This window comes from Bacidia gigantensis, assembly GCF_019456465.1.
Source record: "Bacidia gigantensis strain McMullin 20006 chromosome Unknown contig_278, whole genome shotgun sequence".
In the NCBI taxonomy this organism is placed as follows: domain Eukaryota; kingdom Fungi; phylum Ascomycota; class Lecanoromycetes; order Lecanorales; family Ramalinaceae; genus Bacidia; species Bacidia gigantensis.
The window spans coordinates 1,174,756-1,198,101 of NW_025408606.1; the positions used below are offsets into that span (position 1 = coordinate 1,174,756).

The 23,346-nt window shown below is 48.0% G+C and overlaps 14 protein-coding genes and 1 non-coding gene across 15 annotated transcripts; 9 read left to right on the plus strand and 6 right to left on the minus strand.

Annotated features, from left to right (window-relative positions):
- Positions 1 to 110: 110 nt before the first annotated feature.
- Positions 111 to 820, plus strand: KY384_007832 (uncharacterized protein; the record flags this gene model as incomplete). Its single annotated transcript, XM_044816322.1, has 3 exons — positions 111 to 497; positions 554 to 626; positions 672 to 820. 3 exons carry the CDS (start codon positions 111 to 113, stop codon positions 818 to 820), a joined length of 609 nt encoding a protein of 202 aa, XP_044666962.1.
- A 79-nt stretch (positions 821 to 899) lies between these two features.
- Positions 900 to 2,423, minus strand: KY384_007833 (uncharacterized protein; the record flags this gene model as incomplete). Its single annotated transcript, XM_044816323.1, has 1 exon — positions 900 to 2,423. One exon carries the CDS (start codon positions 2,421 to 2,423, stop codon positions 900 to 902), a length of 1,524 nt encoding a protein of 507 aa, XP_044666963.1.
- A 302-nt stretch (positions 2,424 to 2,725) lies between these two features.
- On the plus strand, positions 2,726 to 2,829 carry KY384_007834. Its single transcript has one exon. It is a non-coding gene; the product is annotated as a tRNA-Leu (tRNA).
- A 302-nt stretch (positions 2,830 to 3,131) lies between these two features.
- Positions 3,132 to 4,751, plus strand: KY384_007835 (uncharacterized protein; the record flags this gene model as incomplete). Its single annotated transcript, XM_044816324.1, has 2 exons — positions 3,132 to 3,323; positions 3,372 to 4,751. 2 exons carry the CDS (start codon positions 3,132 to 3,134, stop codon positions 4,749 to 4,751), a joined length of 1,572 nt encoding a protein of 523 aa, XP_044666964.1.
- Positions 4,752 to 4,961: 210 nt separating this feature from the next.
- Positions 4,962 to 5,507, minus strand: CYP10 (Peptidyl-prolyl cis-trans isomerase cyp10; the record flags this gene model as incomplete). Its single annotated transcript, XM_044816325.1, has 2 exons — positions 4,962 to 5,375; positions 5,430 to 5,507. The coding sequence occupies 2 exons, from the start codon at positions 5,505 to 5,507 to the stop codon at positions 4,962 to 4,964; spliced, it is 492 nt and encodes a 163-aa protein (XP_044666965.1).
- Positions 5,508 to 5,993: 486 nt separating this feature from the next.
- KY384_007837 (uncharacterized protein) lies at positions 5,994 to 7,319 on the plus strand (the record flags this gene model as incomplete). The annotated part of the gene is made up of 3 exons (XM_044816326.1): positions 5,994 to 6,071; positions 6,138 to 7,022; positions 7,077 to 7,319. The coding sequence occupies 3 exons, from the start codon at positions 5,994 to 5,996 to the stop codon at positions 7,317 to 7,319; spliced, it is 1,206 nt and encodes a 401-aa protein (XP_044666966.1).
- A 393-nt stretch (positions 7,320 to 7,712) lies between these two features.
- On the minus strand, positions 7,713 to 8,082 carry KY384_007838 (uncharacterized protein; the record flags this gene model as incomplete). Its single annotated transcript, XM_044816327.1, has 2 exons — positions 7,713 to 7,995; positions 8,048 to 8,082. The coding sequence occupies 2 exons, from the start codon at positions 8,080 to 8,082 to the stop codon at positions 7,713 to 7,715; spliced, it is 318 nt and encodes a 105-aa protein (XP_044666967.1).
- Positions 8,083 to 8,294: 212 nt separating this feature from the next.
- KY384_007839 (uncharacterized protein) lies at positions 8,295 to 8,841 on the minus strand (the record flags this gene model as incomplete). Its single annotated transcript, XM_044816328.1, has 2 exons — positions 8,295 to 8,451; positions 8,504 to 8,841. The coding sequence occupies 2 exons, from the start codon at positions 8,839 to 8,841 to the stop codon at positions 8,295 to 8,297; spliced, it is 495 nt and encodes a 164-aa protein (XP_044666968.1).
- A 726-nt stretch (positions 8,842 to 9,567) lies between these two features.
- On the minus strand, positions 9,568 to 11,350 carry KY384_007840 (uncharacterized protein; the record flags this gene model as incomplete). The annotated part of the gene is made up of 2 exons (XM_044816329.1): positions 9,568 to 10,570; positions 10,617 to 11,350. 2 exons carry the CDS (start codon positions 11,348 to 11,350, stop codon positions 9,568 to 9,570), a joined length of 1,737 nt encoding a protein of 578 aa, XP_044666969.1.
- Positions 11,351 to 12,691: 1,341 nt separating this feature from the next.
- On the plus strand, positions 12,692 to 14,910 carry KY384_007841 (uncharacterized protein; the record flags this gene model as incomplete). The annotated part of the gene is made up of 3 exons (XM_044816330.1): positions 12,692 to 13,339; positions 13,389 to 14,550; positions 14,612 to 14,910. The coding sequence occupies 3 exons, from the start codon at positions 12,692 to 12,694 to the stop codon at positions 14,908 to 14,910; spliced, it is 2,109 nt and encodes a 702-aa protein (XP_044666970.1).
- A 689-nt stretch (positions 14,911 to 15,599) lies between these two features.
- KY384_007842 (uncharacterized protein) lies at positions 15,600 to 15,977 on the plus strand (the record flags this gene model as incomplete). The annotated part of the gene is made up of 1 exon (XM_044816331.1): positions 15,600 to 15,977. The coding sequence occupies one exon, from the start codon at positions 15,600 to 15,602 to the stop codon at positions 15,975 to 15,977; it is 378 nt and encodes a 125-aa protein (XP_044666971.1).
- A 298-nt stretch (positions 15,978 to 16,275) lies between these two features.
- KY384_007843 (uncharacterized protein) lies at positions 16,276 to 17,244 on the minus strand (the record flags this gene model as incomplete). Its single annotated transcript, XM_044816332.1, has 3 exons — positions 16,276 to 16,611; positions 16,698 to 16,901; positions 16,954 to 17,244. The coding sequence occupies 3 exons, from the start codon at positions 17,242 to 17,244 to the stop codon at positions 16,276 to 16,278; spliced, it is 831 nt and encodes a 276-aa protein (XP_044666972.1).
- Positions 17,245 to 18,761: 1,517 nt separating this feature from the next.
- Positions 18,762 to 19,337, plus strand: KY384_007844 (uncharacterized protein; the record flags this gene model as incomplete). Its single annotated transcript, XM_044816333.1, has 1 exon — positions 18,762 to 19,337. The coding sequence occupies one exon, from the start codon at positions 18,762 to 18,764 to the stop codon at positions 19,335 to 19,337; it is 576 nt and encodes a 191-aa protein (XP_044666973.1).
- Positions 19,338 to 20,902: 1,565 nt separating this feature from the next.
- On the plus strand, positions 20,903 to 21,658 carry KY384_007845 (uncharacterized protein; the record flags this gene model as incomplete). The annotated part of the gene is made up of 3 exons (XM_044816334.1): positions 20,903 to 21,053; positions 21,139 to 21,303; positions 21,333 to 21,658. The coding sequence occupies 3 exons, from the start codon at positions 20,903 to 20,905 to the stop codon at positions 21,656 to 21,658; spliced, it is 642 nt and encodes a 213-aa protein (XP_044666974.1).
- Positions 21,659 to 21,758: 100 nt separating this feature from the next.
- On the plus strand, positions 21,759 to 23,124 carry KY384_007846 (uncharacterized protein; the record flags this gene model as incomplete). The annotated part of the gene is made up of 5 exons (XM_044816335.1): positions 21,759 to 21,962; positions 21,997 to 22,320; positions 22,381 to 22,674; positions 22,737 to 22,847; positions 22,897 to 23,124. The coding sequence occupies 5 exons, from the start codon at positions 21,759 to 21,761 to the stop codon at positions 23,122 to 23,124; spliced, it is 1,161 nt and encodes a 386-aa protein (XP_044666975.1).
- Positions 23,125 to 23,346: the final 222 nt, after the last annotated feature.

Sequence of the window (23,346 nt, forward strand, 5' to 3'; positions counted from 1 at the left end):
CACGTGTTCTACGGCTGACCACTTTAAGAAGACCTCCAAAACCTCCTGAATATTGAATGAATAGAATGCTTCACACTCATGACCGCTTTGTCCACGATCGTAGCGCTCAAATGTCTCTTTCGATCTTCATACACTTCTGCCTGCTTTTCCTGGTTCCGGTGAACGCCCTCTTTGGCCATGAACAAGCGCCGCTCTCCAGTGATGAGGCAGATTGGGCTACGCTGCACATGGCAGAAGAACACCACATAGCGAACCTCGATCCCGCCTCATTCTTCACTCTACATGATTACGACAGTAACGGTCTCTGGTCAAAAGAAGAAGTGCGCAGGACGTACGGACTAGATGACGAAAGCACGAAGGAGGTGACGAAGGAAAAGAAGGACGAAGTTGTGAAAACCGTGATTGATATTTTTGATAAAGATGGAGATGGCGTCGTGAGTAGGGATGAATGGATGAAGGGATGGCGGGATGAGGGAAAGCGGTTACCGGACTTCGGGGTGAGTAGCGGTCTACTACGACAACACAATGCTTTTGCTAATAGAATTCTGGGTAGACGGGACCTGGGCATCATGGCGATGATGAATACGAATATGAGATACATCATTTTGAGAAATATCACGACGAGAGTAGGTTCTCCCCTGCAAAAGTAACACAGTAGCTAAAGAAACCAGATACCAAGGAGGAAGATCTTACGCATCCTGAAGACATCGAACATTTCAGAAAACATGATGAGATGGACGCGGCCGCTGAGCGGCAGGCCATGCTAGATCGCATGCAGATTGTAGAGCAAAATATACCCCAGAAATTCAGAAGGTACTGAAGCCCTGCTTGATACAGAGTGCTTGCAACGATCATCCAAGACATGCAGTGTAAAACACTAGAATTACTCCATTTTAGCGCTATATTGGCACGATTGCTATGTCGAAAACGCAATGTATAACACCTGGTGCATATGATTTCACGCGCTGAAGGTGCTCGCACACTACCCGGCTATTCACTAGCTTTCTCTGACTTCTTGACTCTGCAACTAGTCCTTCGAAGATAGAGACGATTTGTGCTTTTCGCTTTCCAATGTCATCCTTTGCAACATTCTCGTGAGCGTGAATCCAGCCAATCTGTTTTTTGTCGAGAACTTCGATTGCTGTCTTCCAGCTTGATTGTGAGCTAGGAAGGTAGCCACAATTGACGTGTCTGACAGGCGCAATTCTCTGTCTGATCGAATCAAGTCTTTCTGAAGCGTTTTCATTGCTCTCTTCAAACACTATCATTTTGCTCGACTCTATTGCCGAAAAGTCAATGCTTTCACCATGTCGGAGAGATAGCAAGGGCCAACTATTTGCCCTAAAGCCCCGTCGCAATCCCTCGACACTCCAAGGATTGATTTCCCAACAGAGTACAGTAGAAACACCTGCCTTCACATAACTGAAAGCAAAGTAACCGATCCCAGCGTACAAGTCTACAGCGCTTGTATGTCCGATTGCACACCCTAGTCTTTCTGGTTTTAGTGACTCAAGCTCTGTTACTCGGCTTTTCTCAGAGATGTTGCCACGAGCAAACATCGTGTACCGTGGCGCCCAAGTTTGAATGATACCATTCTGTCGTACCGAACACCAAAATGCCTGTGCAAAGTCGTCCTGGCTTGGGCGTTGAGTGAGCAGTAACAAAGGCCCAAAATCGCCGTAGAGTGGTGTAAATGATACGGGTGATCTTCGAACATTTACCAACACGCAGTTTGACACTGCTGTATTTGAACACTTTCCGGCGTGGGAAATCATCGGTGAAATTTCGCCTCGAAGGCCGATGTGGGTGACTTTAAATGTTTCGCAGAGTAACTCGTATAGTTTCGTGCCACGTTCGGACCGGAGAATGTCCACCAGATTTCTTGGCCAGTCTTTAAAGCAATTGTTGGCTAGTAGCATCAATGGAGGATAGATAGTGTAGGACCGTAGGCTTTTCTCAAGCGTTTGTAAATCCTCGTGCACGCCCTCCTTAGTCCTCAAATTGATCTCTGTCATCAGACCTGAATGAAACCAATCTCTGAGAACTTTGGTAAACGGACTCTCGACTGTTGAGCCATCACGGTAGTGTGGAATAGCGCTCATTTGTTCATGCTCATTGAGTGCATCGTACGTCAACACTCGAACCTCCGTAGCGAATTCCGCTAAACCGCACAAGTCCAACACGTCCAGATCTTCTGGAATGGCACATCCATTCTCTTGCCTTGCTTGTGAGTACTCGAAGCGAAACTTGAAAGAAACGACACGAAATTTGATGTCATCTGATGTGGATATCTTGGGCTTGGTAAACTTTTCACTGTTGCTTTCCAATTGAGTCTTGACGATTTTGACCAAGCCACAAGGCACAAACAATTTCACAGGCCTCATGACACATGGATTTCGTGCCCACCCTGCTCCTTCAGACATTACAGAACGTAATGGCAGATGAAAAGTCGTCCATCCTGATAGCTTGAGAAGTAATCTTTATTTGCGCAAACGTCAAACAATCACGAGATCTGACAGCAAGAGATATCTTCCCATCTCAGAGCTTAAGTAAGGCTCGGGCACAAGCAATGACTCGAATGCCTACCTCCTCAAAGGATCCTGAGCAGTGAAAGGCTTCATAAATGTTGAGGCTGCGGGTTGTTCAGCTGGTTTGCTGGCGGCACACGGCATCAGGGATCGTTTCAAGCTATATACAGACTTACACCAAGATTGAAGTCAGTAATGGAAAGATGGCCGAGTGGTTAAGGCGCTACGTTTAGGCAATCATAAGAAATTGCATGATCTACCGTAGTGGGAAACCGCGTGGGTTCGAATCCCACTCTTTTCAATACGTTTTTGCCGTGCGAATCGTTGTGCTGAGCAAGTCTAAACAGGATCCAGAGTCCAAAATTTTTTAGTATCAGATCCAATTTGTGGCACGTTATAACTGAGATTAAAGGGGCTGAGACTATACACTAGCGCTGAACGGGAAGTGCGTCATCTTCCGCCGCATGAAATTGTTAGCGTCCGTCACTTCCTAATGTGGTTGTGACTCAACAATGGCTTGAGTGGTTGACTCAAAAGAGCACTACAAATAGAGGCTGCAGGCAGCTTTACGATCTTTCTAGTTGGGTTCTTCGCTTGATCAACATGGCCGACCACGCAACAAATGAATACACAAGCTCAACTCGAGCACAAAATGACGAAAACGACCTCTTTGCCGCGATCGGAAAGCAGGTCATGGGTCTTCAGATAGACGATGAAGATACTGATATCGCTGAAGATGATAGAGTCAAGGTCGTAGATGAAATCGAGAGTCTATGCATGAATTGCGAGGAAAACGTACTGACAACCTTGCGAGCGTGAAAGCCTTGCCCTAATGTGCTTTAGGGAATGACCAGATTGCTTCTAACTAAAATACCATTTTTCCGCGAGGTCATCCTCATGAGTTTCTTTTGTGATCATTGCTCTTTTCGAAACAATGAAATTCAACCGGCTGGACAGATCCAGGAGCTGGGTTCCAAATATATATTCAAAGTAACTCATGAGGACGACTTACAACGGCAACTCGTTAAGAGTGACACTGCGACACTGAACATCCGCGAATTGGAACTCGAAATTCCTGCCAAGAACGGCCGGCTAACCACCATCGAGGGTGTACTTACTGAAGTCCTCGTAGGTTTAGAGGCTGGACAGAAAGATCGCAAGAAGGTAGATCCGGCAAACTATGAGAAGATTAGTGCAGTCGTCCAGTCACTAATCAGAATGTCAAATGGCGGTAATCTACCATTTACAATCTCAATCGACGATCCTGCTGGAAATTCTTCAATTGAACCATCACTGCACGATTCGGCTGTAAAAGGCAAGTACGTCAATGAGCGATATTCAAGAAGTCCTGAACAAAACATAGCTCTGGGCTTAGGTGGTGATCAGGAATCTGTTGCGGGTAAGGAGGAACTTGTACCGCAGGTAGGGCCGGATACTGGAGAGGGCCTAGAGGACGTCGATATTCTTGAAGGCCAAGTTTACGACCTCCCCATCCAATGCCCTGGCTGCAACATGGACGCTCATATGCTTCTGCAAATGGTAAATATCCCTCACTTCAAGCAAGTGGTAATTTCTACGACTCGGTGTGAATTTTGCAACTATCGAAGCTCGGATGTCAAAACTGGAGGCGACGTTCCGGAAAAGGGTCAGCGAATCTTCCTTGATGTGAAAGGGCCTGAGGATTTGTCACGAGATATATTGAAATCCGAATCGTGCATTCTCAAAGTTCCAGAATGTCAGCTTGTGGTCGAACCTGGCACGATGGGCGGTCGCTTCACTACCGTGGAAGGATTGATCACTCAAGTCAGAGATGACCTGAAGAGAGACATATACGACACGGATGCCGAAAAGTACGCGCTCGACTCCATGCCAGAAGAGAAGAAGACCACGTGGGAGAACTTCTTTTCACAACTGGACAATGCCATCGAAGGTAAAGTACAATTCACGATACAGATGGAGGATCCACTGGCTGCTAGCTATTGCAAAGAATTTGGCGATCCCGGGAAAGATCCAAATGTCCGTATTGAAGAATATGAAAGGACCGAGGAAGAAAACGATGCCCTGGGTTTGAGTGACATGAGGACCCATTTGAACGAAGAAGGCGAGTACGTCGGAGAGCCTGTAGGTATCAAAGCCAAAGAAAGCGAAGGGGAGTTGCAATCTAGACGCCAAGATCATCAAAAACATGAAGACCAAGAGGAGGAGGAGGAGGAGGAACTCTGACAGAACGAAGCTAAAAAACGCAGCAAGATCGTCTTCGGGAACCGCATAGAGTGGGATAGATTTGATACACAGGTGACTCACGATACCCAGAGGTGTTTTGATGTCTCGATGTTAATGAAAGGAGCCCTTACAAAAGTTTAAATTCAAGTCGGGGCTACAAGCCTGTAATGCTCGACCAAGCTGGCTAGATCACCTGTCGTTTGGCCAAACCTATCCTGCAAGAGGATTTGCATGGATTTTGATGTCCTCAATGTTGACCAACTCTTTCATCCTTCCCTTTTTATCAACTTCCCTTTCCTCTAGCTCAGCAAGCACTCGCATAGACTCATCCCCGAGTATGTGCCCAAACACAGTGTTCTTCCCATCCAAATGCGGTGCCGCCGCATACAGAATGAAGAATTGGCTGCCATTTGTGCTTGGTCCCTTATTTGCCATGCTGACGATACCACGCGCGTTGTGCCGTAGTGAGGGTCGAATTTCATCATCGAAGTTGCTGCCCCAGATGGAGGTGCTAATTTTGGGGCCGCCAGCTGCAGGAGAGCCCATTTGAATCATGAATCCTTTGATTGAACGGTGGAGTTGTGAGCCATCGTAGGCGTTCGAAGCACACAGAGCGAGGAAATTCTACAAGGTCATGAGTAGCTACACAGGAAGAGCGACGAAAGCTGAGGAACCTACCTCAGCAGTTTTTGGGACAGCCTCGCAAAATACCTCAATCTTGATATCACCGATCGTGGTCCGAAGATTTACTGACATGGCTGAGTCGGTACAGCATCATCACCATTTGTTCAATAGCTACACCATAAGGAAGACTGCTTGAGTCTGGAAAGAAGTTATTGGCTCGGACTAATGTTGTAGTGTATTTGCGGCAGCTGCGGCCAAGATGCGACCCAACGGGAGGAACTTGGGACCATCAATATCGTGGCGGCGCAACCTTAAGCCACTCACTCCTCCGCAACGCACCTTCACGCTCCTACGACAGAACAATCTGCATCTCGCTGCGATCCATTGACGTTCATCTGCTGTTGACCAGTGGCCCCGCTTGCGCCTACTAGGCGGGCTGTCAGCTCTATCAAAGTCTGGACTAGGCAGGGGTTGTCTGACTGGAAACGTCGACAAAGAGGCGGTCTCGAACAACATCTGATGAACAAGGAGCAACAGATGGGCAATCAGACCCTATGCTGAAGCTATTGTATAGCTACCAAAATGCTATGGGCGGGTTAGAAAGGTTGATAATCAGCAATGACAGCCTTCGTCCGCGTCTGCGGTCCTCCCAACAGTAATTATTTGGTTGGCTACCCAGGCATATCCGCAACGCTGGTAAGCAAGCGATATGTGCCATGATTTTCAATAAGAGCAATCCAGACTGACTCTACCCTCCGCCAGCCACGTATAGAAGGCAAGGTAGAGATACGTCCACTACAGGGAGTCGATGCTCCTGTCGCCATATCACTCGTCACAATATGTCTCCAGCGACGCGAAACCATCCATCCTTCTGCAGATTCAGTCACCAAAAAGCATTTGGCTGCACCACGAAAAGATATTGTGGATATAGTAGGCAAGGAAATGCTCCTGTTCCGGTGTCCTGCCGGCAAAGAATACGAGAAAGTCTATTCTATGGACCTACCATTTGTCATATTCATCCCCTATGGAAGAGGCGGCGAAGAGCAATCACGGCGCATTCCTCCGGCGAGTCTCCAATTGACGAGTCGAACTGCAGAAACATACTATGAAATGGTGGTCTTGGTTCAGCAAGGGCATTCGGAGCAGAAGAAGTATGCACAACCCGTACCCCTCCAAAGATACGACAATTTGTCCACCTTCGGCATGTTCAATCGCCCTGAATCGGCAGAAACGGTCACGGATCACCTGGTCACACTTGGCATATCCCTTCCTCGGTGGTCGTACGGACCTTCGGACCCAGTAAGCGTATACCTCAAACTGTCGCCCAACCCTGACTGGCTCAACAAAGCCAAGAAAGTCACCATTCAAAAAATTACGATCGGAATAGAGGAAGAAATCACATACAATCATGAAGGAGATGTGCCGCAAACAAAAGTCAGGCAATTGGCAAAGCAGACGCAGACAGTAGGTGTCAAGATGCCAGAATCGGGCTACTTCACGAACCTAGGGTTGGTATTTCCGGCGAAAGACGTCAGGGATAGCGACGGGATTATACCACGGGGAAAGCAGGCTTTTCCCATGTACAGCGTTAGTGGGTTTACAACTGCAGCAAGTCTGTACAAGATTGAGTACTTTTTGACAGTCAAGGTGAAATCTGCCCGATCCTCCATTTGAAACTATGAATGCTAATGTCAGTGGAAGGCGCACATGACTTCAGCCAAAGACATCACACTCCGTCAACGCATCGTTGTTTGCCCCCATGACCACACAGATTGCAAGGCCGAGATGGAGACAATCGAGCTTTCGGCGCGAGATGCTGCGAAATTGAGACCCGACAACCCAATGCTACCGGCTCCGACAATCGTGAGACCCGCGGATTACAATTCGCTGCACTGCTTAGGACTGACCATGGTCGGACATGCGAGAAAACCATTGATCGAGTGAAGGAAATCAAAGACTGATACATCGTTACATTCCGAGCATTAGAAAAGGAGGATGAGGGCTGGCATCGACGTACGCTCATGAGATAGAGACGATGGTCAACGGCCAGACAAACACAGATACAGGAATCATGATACCAGGCGTTCAAGGGGCCAAAATAATGACGAAGTCACGACCGACGGACCTCGTATTTCCAGGATGACATATGGAGGCAAGCTTGATTTTGTGAGGGTCGATATTCCTGGAGCCATTACGGGATCTGGGATAGTTTTCAGCATGTGTGTGCTTGTGAGATGGATACTAGGCGGATGAGCATAGTGGAGGAGCAAACAGTTACGCATTCTTCATCTGACGTTTACATACTTTACTCTAGCTAGCTGCTGTAGGGGAAGCAAATCAAGACCTAGGTTCTGGTGTCTGATGTGCTGCTTTCATGTCCTGCTTGGGATTGTCCTTACTTTGCGAGTGCGGGTTTGTTGAGGCGCTGTCGTCGTCTGGCTCATACATCTTCTCGTTGTCCAACAAAAAGAGCTGCGCTTTCTCCCCACAAGCTTTTACTTGAGCGCTGTTTGACCCGTACGTTTTGTGTGCATTCTCGAGTTCGGCGAGGGCAGCTACAAATTCGGGCTTGAGCTTGGGAGCGAGATTGTGCTGATGATGAGGTTGACCTTCTGCCATCCTGTGCTAAGAATAATGAAATAACCATCAGAGTGATTGAGATGTATCAAAACTTAACGGTAGCCATGCCAAGCCTGTCAATCGTCATGATGAAATGTGATTGGACAATCTGGAAAGCTAGTCGTTAGCGCGGACTTGTGCTTGGAAATCAATTCCACCCGAGGGAACGCAACATTTCTGACCAAGATAAATCTTAATTCAACGACGATTCATGATCTGGCGAATTGTCACCGCTGAACGATGCTCGCTCTGGAATACAGCTCTACATGCAAGCCGCAGGATGCCTAAGAGGCCTCTCTTCTAGAAATCAACCCGCCCCTTTCCCTTCACGAAAGTTGCTAGCCATGGCCCCTGTCCCTCGCTCTCCGCCAATTGCGAATACACCTCCCCATGCGCGTCTCCGTCGATAGCAAACGCGGGAGCTCCATCCGCCTTCCGCTCGTCTGCGTAATAAAACCTGATACTGTCAATTCTCTCTCCCGCTGTGGGTATGACAAGGTTCTGCTTACTTGAAACCCTTTTCCTTGTAGGCTTCGGAAGCCGAGTGTATGAGATGAGCAGTGGCTGATTTACCGATGCCCAAGCTGAGAAGGGGCGCGATTGGCGCTATATTCAGCCTGTTACCTGTGTAGATGAATGTTTTGGATGCGGTGGCGGGTAGCTGAGAGAAATCCGTGACGGCTTCATGGGCGGCTGCTAAGACGCTTGTGGTGTTGATTGACAGAGTGTGCTCGAGATCCTTCACAGAGAGGGCAAGCGGGTCTTTTGGCTCGTTTGCTGTCAATGCAGCGGCTGGACATTCATCAGTGCTGAGATCGAGGGCTTGAATTGAGAGTGGTCTGACCATTATACACCACTACAGATGGGCGGCCAAGAGTTTCCCTGACCTTTTGAAATATGGTGGGAACAGAGTTCGGGTCAGAGAGGTCGCCTTGGACATGAAAGGTGTTTTCGTCTTTCCCTTTTTCGGATCTTGAGGTTGTCGCTATTTTGTAACCTTTGGCTGCGAAGGCTTTGACTACGCCGGCTCCGACATTTGAGCCTGCGCCGAGGACGAGAAGAATGGGGGTTACAGATGCCATCAATATCGTTCTGATGTTCGAGGTCCTATTTTCTTGACAAAGGATAACGAGTAGAAATTTAGTACTGACTTAGAGGTGTGGAGTGAGGAACAGGATGTTCGCAGGTACGAGCATTGAATAAGCCCCATGGCGAACGGTAAATATGTATATCTTGCCCATTCCACCATTCGTGATGTTTGTAAGTTGCTTGTGTAAGCAGATACAATCGGCTTTCCATTAGTGCCGCCTTATGTGATACCGAAAGCTAGTGGCTTTAGGCGTGCTAGCTCCAAAATCAAGAATTCAATCACGAATCAGAGACTCGCCATATCTTTCTTCTTTTCCGTTTGAACATTGCGCGCCGTGCACATCAGTGACATCTGGCCATCAAAGTGAAGACCCTGTGTCATCAACAAGCACACATGATTGCGATTGCTCTCTGGATGACCGTACCAATCATTGAACGAACATCGCAGTGGAACCGCTTTCTAAAAAGCTCGATGAAGAATATCTTAAGTCTCCAGCTCAGTGACTACAGAACAAGATCCGTATACCATCATCATCTTACCCATAACCACGAAGGCTCCGATAGCTACCGGAAGATAGATAATATAGCCAATCACAGAGATTACACTGAACATGAACTTGTATGCATCTTTTGGATCGAGAAAGCGCAAGTTTAGACGTCCTTCAAGTAGAGGCCCAATCGTTACACCGCTCACGAGCCATATCATTATCCAAAGCCGTTGAGCTTGAGTGCTCCGGCCAGGGTCGTAATGCGTCAGTATACCGATGATTATGAATGGAATACCACCGATGATGTGCGCAACAATAGGAGTCACGATGCTTTGCCTCCGAATGCTCCAGCGCTCGCGTCCATTCTTTTCAAAAGGCGGGAATGAAGCGTCTCGGAGCTGGGCTAGAGGTGTTATATACGCAACTTCACGGTATTGTGCACTTAGTCCTCTATAGTTTAACCCTTCTTCATGTACCAGAGGCTTTTCAGGTGTCGATTTGGAACCAACATCATCTGGTACAAACAAGTTAGGAGAGCTCCCACCAGATTGCTGGCGTTCATGATCATCTTGAGATACTCGACCAATAGCTCCATCAATTTGGCCTCCTAACGCAAGGGCTTCATCCGACTCCAAAGATCGTACGATGTAGAGTGTCGGGTAGTCTGGCACTAAGATATTGACGCACAAGTTCACGATCGACATGAATGTGTACGGAATTACCGTCAGACCGAATGCCACATATCCATAGCGCTGAATTTGATCACCACGAGCTCGGTAAAGTGTAATAGAGCCATAGACTGTTTGGACCATTGCAATTATTGCTTTGGGAATGTTGTAGGAAGAGCAAATCGTCACGTCTCTGCTGTTACCACTGACTGCACTAACAACCTTCGCGTTACTCGGTAGCCATGCGAGACTGTAGCCTTTCGGTAGCCGGCAGACACCATGTATCCGGCGGTAGCTACGCGAACCCCGCTCAACGATCCATTTGATCCCACTAAGACTGGTCAATAGGATTTGAGAAACGGAAGAGACAGGCTTACAGGAAGGAATTATGTCTCGGTTTCGGACAATTACTGTCTTCCATGAGGGGCTGAAATTGCCTTACATCATTGGAGAAGACCACTTTGTCGAAAGAGTTTCGGCGTTGAGGATTGTACCGACCATGATTGTTAGTAGTCGTATCAACGTAGGTTTCAGCCTGAGGCTGAAGATACTCGAGGGCTATGTCCTCGGACACGTGACGCTCCGAAGTATTATCGTGGAAGTAGAAGCTGCTTTGAACATACTCATCGGCATGTTGGGCTACACGACGCCTTTCTTGGTCTCGAATGATTGGTCCAATCTCTTTTAGGGTCTTCGCAATAGCCTTTCGTACCAGAGGAGTTTCCTGCCAATCTTGGTCCCTTGCAACAACACAAAAAGCACCAGCACGAGCAGCCTTTATGAGGTTTTTTTCGCTGGGCCAGGATCCTCGCGAGAGAGTCTCAATTGCCCTTAAGACCCCTGAGAAAGGGAACGCGAGAGCAAGCAGAAAATCGCGAATGGTATGATGATAATGCTGCCCGGGTCTAGACTTGACCGTCGCAGCATGCGCAACATAATTGACGGCAAAGAACGTCAGGATTTGGTACCAATGTGTCGGAACGCAGAATAAATCCTCCTTGCCGTGGTTCGAAAATCCTTCCGGTACTGCAATAGTCACATTCCTGTTAGGCAAAGCACCTGCTAAGCTGACGAAGGTAAGTAATGCTATAGCTCCAGGCAATCTCATCATGACGCAGATATACTGTTTGCAGGCCGCAAAGCGCCAGAAGACATCTGCGACGTAGGAAACGAATGGGCGACGGCTTTGTATGAACGTCGCGACGAGGAAATCAAACAGAGAAAAATCACGAACGACGTACGTACTTACCAAAGCCAAATATCGATAGCTAGCATGTTGGCCTGTCCCTTTTCTTAGCTCGTGGCGTGATCTAGAATAAGTCTGAACGATAGGCTAAAGATGGCGGCGGAGCCTTGGTGGCTTTCACCATTTCTACGCTTGGCCGACCAAAACCCTACCATTGGCAGAAAGAGGTTTATTGTGCTCAGTTTCCTTCAAGGTCAGTACCATACAGACATGTGCGATTCAGTAAGACAGCACGCTGCGAGTTAACAGCCATGAGGTACTTCAGGCATCCAAGGCATTCCACTCCATAGGGTTCGCGGGAGCCACTGGGATGTTGACAACCTTAAGAATTAAAATTGATGAGCCGCAGAGCCCTACTTAGTACACTTCATTCAAGATAGGATCTGGCCTATTGCGCAACTGACAGCGGCGCGGAAAGCGATAGGAGACGCCATGCCGTCCATTTAGGAATGAGTCATCCCTCTACCACATTTGAAATCTATAGGATACTGCTATTTCATACAGGCCAACCAAATGCCCGGAGAAAGAAGCGGAGGACGATATCTGTTGCCTTACGCTGTCAGCAGGCACACCGCTCGAGGTGTGATGCAGATTCGACGAAGTAGCCGCACAAGAAATAAATCAGCTCGCCCACCCTCTCCGAATTTCCAGACGGGCTCCTCGTCCTCTGCTGTAAGACGGTAAAGTCGATACCCCTACAAGCTAATACTTTCGGTACGATGCATCTAGACCGAATCACAAGCTCGATACTTTGGCGATGGAAGAGACTAGAGAGATGCCGACAGGGCTGACCTATGAGACCCTTGATTGTCTCTGTCATCCAGCTGATGGTGAGCGGCGCATGTCGATCTTGATCTTTTGCCGCTTTTCGGGTGTTAGTGCAAAGTAACTACAGCCCTATTGATAATTGCGCGGTCTCTGTGCCTCTCTTGCCTCTGCAACCTTGTTGCTTCTTTGCGCTCTGGAAAAGTGATCATGCACTTGACGACACGCCATATCTTTGCAATACAAATTTGAGAAAACCGACTGACAGACGAGAATATATTTTCACCGTATTCGCGAAACTTGAATTCCATTTATTGCCTCTCGTCCTGGATGATCTGATTCTTCAGACTAATCTTCCCTGGAGGTCTATACACGAATCGTTGGTGTCGAACTTTGTCAAGTCACTCTGTGGTGACGTTCTTGCCGTCCTTGCCTGGAGAGATGGTTGTATATGAGCTTGTCTTACTTCTTCTGCCCATTTCTCCGTGGAAGGGAAGCATAATACCCACTGACGATGAAAACTCCTCGAGGAACACCTACAACCTTCAAGAAGCTATCAATGTTGCCGATCACTATGAGTACAGCAATTCAACTACTTTTGCAAATTATATGTTTTATGATGATTGTACACCTAATGGTTCGCACGCTATGGATTGCTCTTCCGTCTGCGAGAAGGACGCCTTTCGAGACATCGAAACGTTGCACAACTGTGCAAGCGTCGCATTTTTGGCTGACAATCTGACCACGTCAGATAGTGATGATGAGCCTAGTTATAAACTCTCCAATCCTGATCAGGTACCAATACTACCGGACGTTGAAAACTTTTCAGATATGCATCTGGCAACCCCCGATCGAAACGCCACCGCCAATGCCACGGCAGCGAAAATATACTCCTGTCTTCGCTCGAAATGCGACCAGAGCCCGAATTGCAAATCTGAGATTGAGTCCGATGAAGAAGGCAGTGACTGGCAGTCGCATGCTACCCCGTGGTCGCAGAGGCTGTTTTCGTATGGTCAAGATCTAGTCTACTATGTCTGTACCAATCTAGGAGACGACATCAAGCTTGACAATGATATTGGGGGTATTGGGGTGAGCGGCCGGCCAAGACCTCGAAGCTTTTCAGACTAACAGACAAAAGGTATACATCTCTTACTGGGTCCATGTTGGTCTTGCTCTCCTCCTCTTCGTGACGTCCTTAACCTTGAAATACATTGCGCCGTCTGTCATTAAGTTAGTGTACAGCCGATCGAAAGATCGGACGAACAGGATCGAAAGCGCTGAATTGACCTTGGCTACAAAATATATTCCTAGCATTGTCGCAGCCGTAGTCGACTTTCACAAAACTCAATGCATCTTTATGGCCGCGATCAACGTGGCAGCTATCAAGATCGTGAAGCGAGGGGGCCTCGAACCCAAAAATCTACAGCAAATTTACCTCAACTATGGATTTCTTAAATTGATTGCTGTCGGTGGTTATCTGCCAGTCACCTTCACCCTTTTCAATCTACATCTTGTGCATGACATTTACTGGTATCCTACGTTCCTCGCTTTTGCATCGATAGTCGTTGCGACTGGCTCGTTGAGCGTGCTGGGTCAATTTTCAATCAACGATCGAGATAAGGCGGCTCTTGACGTTCTATACAACAAAGATGGCACACCTGACTGTGATGGCAAGCAACCTTGGATATACTGCTTCACATCTATTGGCTCTGGCTTTTCTACCTCTGCAAATGATTATACTAACAAGGGCAACATAGATACAATGGTGTGGATGCTGTACAAGTTCAGCGTAGTAGTTTTCGTCCTCATCTTGTGTTACAAAACCTGCCGGTCACTATGGCATAATGAGAACTCAATGCGAGCTCTGCAGCGATGCTGGGAAAAGTTGAGAAGCATGCGAAAGATGCCCGAGACGGTCCGACGTCAATGGTCTTCGCTGCAAGAGCAACGTGAAACGCGGGCAATGGAAGGCCAAGAGCCGCTCTCAATGTTCAGCACGAGGCAGAACACTGGCGCTATGAGCGTTCACCACGACAATATGAAAGACGTGACAAGTCCATGGCCTTATGTGCAAGCCTCGCTCCAGCAAAAAAGGTATCAAATCTTCACTGTTCAGCTCATTAGACTTTTGACTTATTGGACTTTCACGGGGCTCTACGGGTGGTTCTTTGGCTTGTTCATGAAGAATTTGAAATGGTTTGCGGACAACCATATTTACAGCACAGTATGGAACTTTGGCCAGGTAGTAGCCGTCGCTGTATGGGTACCACCCATTTGTGAGCTCATCAATAATTTGCTAGGTAAGTCCGCTCTTTTGGGAGGAGGATCGAAAACATGTTTGACACTGACCGCAATGATTAGACCCAGGCGGCCTCGAAGGTGCTTACGAGCACAAGACTCCGAAACCTTACTTCGTGACCATGAATTCTTCAACTCAGTCGATAGCGGGAAATCGACCAAAGAGATCAGAATGGGCAAATGATGACGTCAATCAAGAGTCAACGTCCTATTCAGGCGCTACCCCTTTACAGCCTTTGAATCGCAGCGCACGACGAACGGAAACCTCTTCAATAGAACAAAGGCCTGTGCACTTACAAGACTTGCCTCAGCCGAGATTCTCGTATGAGCGCGTCCCCTCCTTCGGACCAGATGAGAGATGATTGACGAAGATATTCTAATGGCACCTGCGCAACAAGATCTTTGCGAACTAGCCGGAACTGCACAGCTGATGACATACTCATCTGATGATGATCCACAACTTGCCGCTCCTGCCTGGCACCAGGAAAAAGAAGATATCGACGGGAGAGAATGGAACTCCATTGGCTATGGATAGACGCCCCCGCAAGAGGATCTCGAGCAGTCGGCTAAGTGAATCCAATAATGGAGTCAAGTGGTGGCTACTTTGTTGCAAATAGCTCCTGGAAGTACGGCATTGGCAACAATCAAGATGTACTAGACTGTGGCATAGAGCTCTAGAGCACTAAGAGTTGATCAATGTATAGATGAAAAAGGATCGCAATCCACACATGGAGTCGAGTGCCAGAAGCGTCCCTTATGACTCTGCTTTATGACTCCGTGCAGCATTTTCGATGTTGCTCACATTTTCTTATCATTGCATCAAAGATTGGCATCCTATACTGAGCACATAAAAGTACCAAGTGATACTCAATGCATCAAAGAGCACCGCATCCCGAAATTTTTTGGTCTACAAGTACATAATGAAAGATGGAGAGCTTTTGCACAGCGCGCTAAACCCTAATGCCGGGCACCGAATGTGCACAGTATGCCGCTCGCCTCACCTCATCGCGTCTCCCCTTCCCCTTCCCCTTCTCACCAACACCATCACAATATGTCATCACGGAACGCTCCCTCCTCTCCCAAGGCCCTTTCCGCGGGCTCATCTTCCTTCTACACCCAACGCGCTGCCCTCATAAATGACATTTCCCTTGCCATGGAACATGTCCTGCAAAACATCAACAAATTGAATCGGAGTCTCGAGGGCGTGATCACGGTGGGCAACGAGTTTGGTGCCGTGGAGGCCTTGTGGTCGCAATTTGAGGGAGTGATGGCGAAAGATGAGACTGCGGAAGCGGAGAAGGAGGAGGGAAGTGAAGGGGAAGAGGAGGAAAGGGGGGAGGATAGTGGCGAGGAAGGAGGAGGGGCGGATGGTGGTGAGGTGAGGCAGGCGAAGACGGGGAGGAATAGATCGGGCTCTCGTGGAAGATGATGAGAATTCAGGTGGGGAAAATGGTTAGGCGATGGACCTGAGAGTTGTCATTGCAATGAAAGCCGTAAAGACGAAGCCGATATGTCTGTGAAAGCCAATGCAGGAGAATTGTGGTATATGCAAGTTGGTCAGTGACCTTTGTATGTTCATTACCGGTGCTCGTGACGCATGAGTCTAAGTATGTGGCTTCCCTATCAGCATAACATTGAAAGCCAAAACGCTAATCAGAGAATAAAGCAGAACTCTGGCTATGCAACCATTTCCCACACCATCAACGCAACCTCTCGCTCAACGAACATCATAGTATTGGGCATCCTCTCTTTTTGATCTTCCTCCCTCGTCCGCCAGTATCACCGCCACTAGCAGCCCATCGTTCTCGCTCCTCCTTCATCTTGACCTCCCTCCCGACTGCCATTTCTATCGCAAGCTCAAAGACCTCATGGACGCCGTTCATCTCCCTGCTTGAGCATTCGACGTACGTCGCGCCCATCTGCTTAGCCACGCCCTGGCCTTGCTCTGGCGTGACTGGTGTCAAACCCTGGGTCTTGAGAAGCTCTATGCAACGTTTTTGTTGGCGGAGATCGGACTTGAGACCAACGAGAATCAATGGGGTGGTGGGGCAGAAGTGGAGGACCTCTGGGAACCACTAGTGGGTCATGTCAGAATATGCATAGTCGAGCATCGAATAACGAGGAAAAATGAGGGAAAGGAAACAATTACCTTGTCCATCACATTCTCAAGTGAGTTTGGGCAATCAATGGCAAAGCAGACGAACAGGAGATCTGTCTCTGGGTATGAGAGAGGACGGAGTCGGTCATACTCTTCCTGGCCTGCAGTGTCCCAAAGAGCAAGTTCGACTGTCTTTCCCGTTGACTTCTGATCGGTATTGGTGATGTAGTTCTCGAAGACGGTAGGTACATATTTCTGATTGTATCGTCAGCTGCAATCCTTTTTATTGAGAATATTGATTACCAACCTCTGGGAAGTAGCCCTGGCTATAGCTGATCAACAGACATGTCTTGCCACATCCGCCATCTCCTACGACCACGAATTTCTTCGAGTACTGGGGAGGTTGTGTGATGTTGGTTCCAGAGGTGTTCGCGCTGCCACTCGCTATGGTCCCATCGCTATAACGTGTGCTTTGTGTTCTTGCGATTGGTTTGCGACGCGGTGAGATTGAGCCAGATTGAGAGTGAATGGTTCCTGTCCTGCGAGAGCCACGGCGTAGGAAGTCATAATTGTCATAATTCGTTGTGGGAGTAGACATTGTAGGGAAAGGGCAACGTGAGCCGGCGAGAGCGACCCCTCAAGCTGCTGTGATGTACGAAAAGTATACTGCTGATGGAATGTCTCGGATGAGATACTCTGTGGAAAGCAGGGTTGAATTATGGTATGCTTGCAAAATTCATGAAGACTGCATGGTGGAGCTGCTCTTGGCGTTTGTTGATTTGGATCCATGGTCGACCAAGCGACCGGCCAAATTCTTATTTCCGTAATCTCCGATCTTGTAATTTGGATTTTGACTCGCGATGCTCATTAGATTGCATCATGTCATGAAACGAAATGAGAGCGCGTTAGTAGTCACAGTCCTGATGGCGTGACGAACGGGCGTATTCTTGTCGGAATGGCTCATCCTGAAAAGCTCTTGGAGCCCCTCCCTTCACTTCCATTCGTCGCAGGCGTCGAGAAACAAGACGCTGGATTGAGGAGTCTGGATCATTGTGAGCTTTTGCAATCTATGTTTCGGGGTCTCTCGCTCATAACCGAATAGACAGAACCAAGCTACCAACATGGCGATACATCCCTCGTCAGAGACTGATCCCTCTGATCCGATGGGAAACACCCTATCTCGCCCGAATTCAGAACAGCGTACGCTCTCCCGCCTTAGACACATACTTCTCGATTACAGCCAATCTTGGAACACATACGTTCTTCATGATCTTCTTGCCCCTCCTCTTCTGGTGCGGATATACAAGCGTAGCAAGGGCCATGGTCCAGGTGCTTGCCTCAGGGGTGTTTGTTAGCGGATTTGTCAAGGATATGTGGTGCCTCCCCAGGCCTCTGTCGCCCCCGCTTCACAGGATCACTATGTCTCATTCAGTAGCTCTCGAGTACGGCTTCCCGTCAACGCACTCGACTAATGCTGTCTCCGTGGCTGTCTACGCGCTCTTTGTACTGTCCTCGTTCGACACAACGTCACAACCATACTTGAAACCTACACTACAGGTAATATTTTGCTGCTACGCAACATCAATAATTCTTGGACGGCTCTATTGTGGTATGCACGGCTTTCTGGATGTTGTCGTTGGTGGTGTGCTTGGGGCTGGTCTGTCGGCACTGCAATTTCGCTTTGGTGAAGCGTTTGACTTTCTCTTATACACTGGCTCCTTTACCTCGCTGATCAATCTTGTACTGTTGATACTTCTCCTTGTCCGAATTCATCCAGAGCCGGCCGATGACTGCCCATGTTTTGACGACAGCGTGGCTTTTGCAGGCGTCGTCATCGGTGTGTTTTGTGGAAGCTGGCATTTTGCACGGAACGAGCTCGCTTGGCAGACGCAAGGTCCCGCGACCGTACCATTTGAGCTTGAAAATCTTGGATGGCCCAAGGTGATCGCGCGTGTTATATTTGGCATACTAATGGTCTTTGCTTGGAGAGAAACCATGAAACCCACACTACACTTGGTCTTGCCGCCACTATTCCGAATGATAGAGAAATTAGGCCTCAATCATGCTAGAAGATTTTTCGTGCAAGCTTCGTATGGCCAACGTCACCGGTAGAAAATGGCCGAGACTGACATGCTGAATAGAGAATATACAACGGTACCGGAACAGCTCAAGACGGACGAAGTATTACCTGCAGTATCTGAAATTCCCTCTTTGCTCACGTTGTTGCGGCACCCCAGAAGAAGTCGATCCGTGTCAATAGGTCCACAGTCCCAGGCGGATGCGTACGAAGCTTTAGCTTCTCGAGAGAAGCAAAGAAGGGCAAGTAAACGCGAGCAGAAAGCGCAGGACAGAGGCGAAAAGTCGGAATACTTTAGCCTTCCGGCGTCGAACAGCACTGCAAGACGCCTGACGCCGGTCATGCTGCCGACTCCTGCTTCGTCGAGTTCGAATTTGTACGAGTCAATGTTAAGCGCAGAGTCAGCACTATACACACCATCAGAGCATGGATCGAACAGCGCCGTTCCTAGTCGGCAACCAAGCCAAGAACGACGACGTCATGAGAAGGAAGATAGAGAGATGTTCTCAAAGCTTGAGAAGCCTCGTGTCCGCTATGATGTCGAAGTGGTGACGAAACTGATTGTCTACGCTGGTATAACATTCAATATTCTTGTATATGGGGGTAAATGCTAACACTGTATCAGGGATTGCGTGGATAGCAGTGGAAGGAGGCCCCATTATATTCGAAATGATTGGACTGGGTGTCAGCGACTATCATGGGTGAATGACATCATGCAATACATCCTTGATCAAGTTTAAATTACTGAGCCTAACTTGATAACGTTTTGACGGCCCTTATATTGCGACATTGCTGACGTTTGATCACAATCATGCTGCTGCGGTAGCGTCCGGAAAATTGCACTATGTTCAAAAGAGCAAACCAAACCTTCGCTCCGGGTTCAAAGCTAGACATTCTGCCCGCGAGGGGAAAAGCGTCAATAAGTATTGCCATCATTGCGTGGTGATGGTGACAAGATTACCTATCTAGGACGCTGGCAAATAGTCTCTGATATGAGGCTAAAGACGGCCCGCGCGGTCAAATATTGTTCACGTTCTGGTGGCGAAAAGGAGCAGAATGAAGTGACAGTCGGGGTTTGGGGCACAGCAGATGTTGCTTACGAGCCTTGCGACTTGCTGGTCCTCCCAATGAGCTGAAGGCGGGCAAGTGCTCGTTCGATATTGCTAGGGTGACGTGTCAAATGCTCAGCAAAATGAGAAGCACTCAAGAGACAGGGCAGCTGCTAATCAGAGTTATTTATGAGGTCGAACGAACGACAGCAGCGAGTGTGACTGTGGGACATACCATATCTTGATTTAAGTAAAAAGAGCGTTCCTGCCCTAAAGTGAGATGAGGCCAGGACAGAGCTCCACTTTGAGGAGATCAAAGGCCGGCAGGATAGCCTTTTTTAACATATTTCTGATTGACGCCAGGTCATGATCTGCATCTATCAATCACTCTGTGTTTCTGGATGTATCTACAATTCTCTGTGACAATGCAGGCAATCCTCAACTGCAGGCATCGCTATCAGATTTAGCTACTTGGTATGATCGTCACGGATCCTGTTTTTTAGACCTTTGGTTGCGTGCAGGAATACTACTGTCAATTTATGTAGTCGGTTCAGGAGTACACTTTAGTCCTTGGAGAAGACTAGCTTAGCTCGACTGAAGAGGCTAGATGCAGGCGAAGCAAGCAGAAAGCTTACGTTACTAGAATCCGGTCTTGATCACATATCATTACCTGATCAATTTGCTTCATTTAGTAGTAGCCATTGGAACCGTGCTGCCAAGGGCATACGTCTCTCCCAGCGTCCATCGCGCTCATGGCAGCCAGAGACTCCTATTGATCCGGGCATCGAAATATGTAGCGTCTATAAAAGCGAGACGTTGCTACTGCCATCTGATGCATCAAGACAAACTTTTGCGTACAAGGCCTTCACCCAGCTGTCATCCGGCGGCTACCGGGCGGCAGTGCCGACCCCTAAATTCAGCCTTTCCGGGGCTGAGTGCCCGGAGTAATGAAATTCACTTCTTCAGCTGATGTCGACTCTCTATACGGCTTACTGCAGCATCGATGCACGTTTGCGCGTACTTCAGTATAGATTTACTCATAAGGGAGGATTAAGCGACCTTGACTGTGCCAAGTCTTGCTGAGGGTCTCTTTTTACACGCAGAAACGGTGATGAATTCTGGAAGGTGCAATGCCAGCGATAGACAAGCCTAAGGCAGAAGAGCTGCTCGCGCAGCTTCAGCAACATCAAGCGAATCAAGCCCAATGTCTTAGAAACTTACTAGGCCTACCATCAGAGAATGCGGCCGAAGAAAAGCGCGAGGCCGCCGGAAAAGTAATGGGTGCGTATTCATATATCACTTATGTCATAAATCTCGTCCATTTCTACACCTGCATTTGGCTAATGATCATCATTTCCCATCAAAGGGGGCGAAAAATCCCCAGGAATGAGCTCAGAGACTGCAGGGACTGTTCCTAAGATTTCCCGCGACGAAAAGACCGAGATGCCTGCCGACTGGGCCTTGCCTTGGAGCAACGCTCTTTTGCGAAAACGTATCGATGAGAGGAGAGACGAGCCAGGCTGCGCAGGTGGTTTGCGAAGATGTAACTTGTACCTCCAGACGACTTAGGAGCTGTATCTCATCGTCTGCATCTAGATCTTTCAGACGTTGATGCCGCCGATCCTGCGGTGAGGTTCATCACAGCAAATGCGCTCACGGATCTGACACGCTTCACATTCGAAAGGGACTTTCAGTTCCTTCAAGACCCTAGCGACTTTGATCAAGCATTTTCAGTGACAGATTTTGACGAGAAACGACAAATTACCTTAGACACTAGGACCAATCTTAAATTGATGAAAGACAAAGAAAATGAACTTCAGCGTGTTCTATTCAGTCAGGTATCCTCTCTTAATGTCTCCGAACTGTCGTATCTCTCACTAGACTAAAATCTTTCGTTTCCATAGAGAACACTCGAGAAATCTGTGAAGAGACGTATGTATGTTTGACGTTCCTAAAACTTGGTGTGATCTAGAAGCACTGCTTATTATGACGAGTATCATCAATGCCTTCACACCTAGTGCTCTGAGTACTGTCTTACTTTGTGCCTCAAAGGACAGAGATCATGACTTTACAACCGTATACGCTGCGCTTCGAAGACATTTAAGCACGAACCATGTCGATAGGCATTACAACGAGGGCCACGGCTTTGAGCGGGGCAAGCATGTCAGTGGAATGACAATGAAGAGCCAAGTAAGGTACTTTGCTAACGCTATGCCTAATGAAGATTGTTGCTTTCACGATTCCGTACTTCACTTTAACGGACCATATTCCAGCCGAGGACTGTGCTCCGTTGTCTCACAGTGGTATCTTTGGCATTGGTGCGACTGGCACAAAACACATTCGAGAAGAGAAATTTAGTATGACATGGGTCGGTGGTATGTCGGTCGATGAGCCTTCTTTAATGATAGTTTTGAGTCCCTTGGACCCGAACGATGACGTTCAGGGACGGAGAATGCCTGTAGTGAGCTGGATTCGCAACAATATTTTTATGATCGCACACATGTGGGGAGAAGTCTTGGACTCGCTCGACGAACAAACGACGCTTCCAGTAGGCTCAGCCGAGATCTGAATGTTTCCTTACTGCTCCTGTATGCTGAACAGTCTCTAGAGCTCCGTGACCTTCGATGACAAATTAAGACAAGGCATCCTTTTCGAGGATCGGAATTTTACAAACTCCAAGACGTACTTTTGGGCCCTGCAATCTCTCCGCCTGTTCGCAGAACATATAGATGGAACTCTACGCTCTCTACCGAACATTTTTATCTCAACGAACCTTGCAGACGACAGACTTTCAGATTATGATGAGGTGAGAAAAGATATTGACCACTATAAAGAAAAATTTACCGAATTACGAGATCGCATCGAGCGCAAAAGGCAAGAAATACAAAGCCTGAGCGACAGTGTAAGTCATTGTAACAATTTTGGTAACCCCTATCATAGCGCAATTTGACATGAACTTCCTAGCTTTTCTCTGCTTCATCAGTGGCGGAAGGTCGACTTGCTGCGGAGCAAAACGGCAATATTCGCCTATTGACGTTGGTGACAATCTTTTACCTTCCACTGACGCTCGCTACCGTACGTTTTATTTAGCTTCGACGGATGAACATCTGCTGACGGTAGCCAGTCTATCTACGGCATGAACGCTCTGCCGAAGAAGGCAGGCCTGGTATCCTTTTTCATTGTAACGATCATCATAGCATCTACTACGTATGTCATGGTGTTCAATCTCCGCCATATAAAGGACGTCGCAAACAAAGGACGCCTTAGTATGCACAGAAAGCTACGCCATTGGCAAAAGGGCGATTTGAAGCCTAGGAGAACGGACTCTGGGTGGAGCAAATCGGCTGCATGAATAGATGCTTTGTTGTCTTTTCAAATCTACGGCATTGCGAGCACCGAGAGATGATCCGATAGTTTCTTAGAGCAAGAGTATCCCATAGTCTGGTGGAAATGGTGTCCAGGTTTCAGGATACTTGATCCTCCAGCCTTACTAGGCATAAGAATATAAATTCAAACACCACACAAGACTATTGGAAAGAGATATCACAAGCAGGTCCTGTGGAGAGGAAGGGGG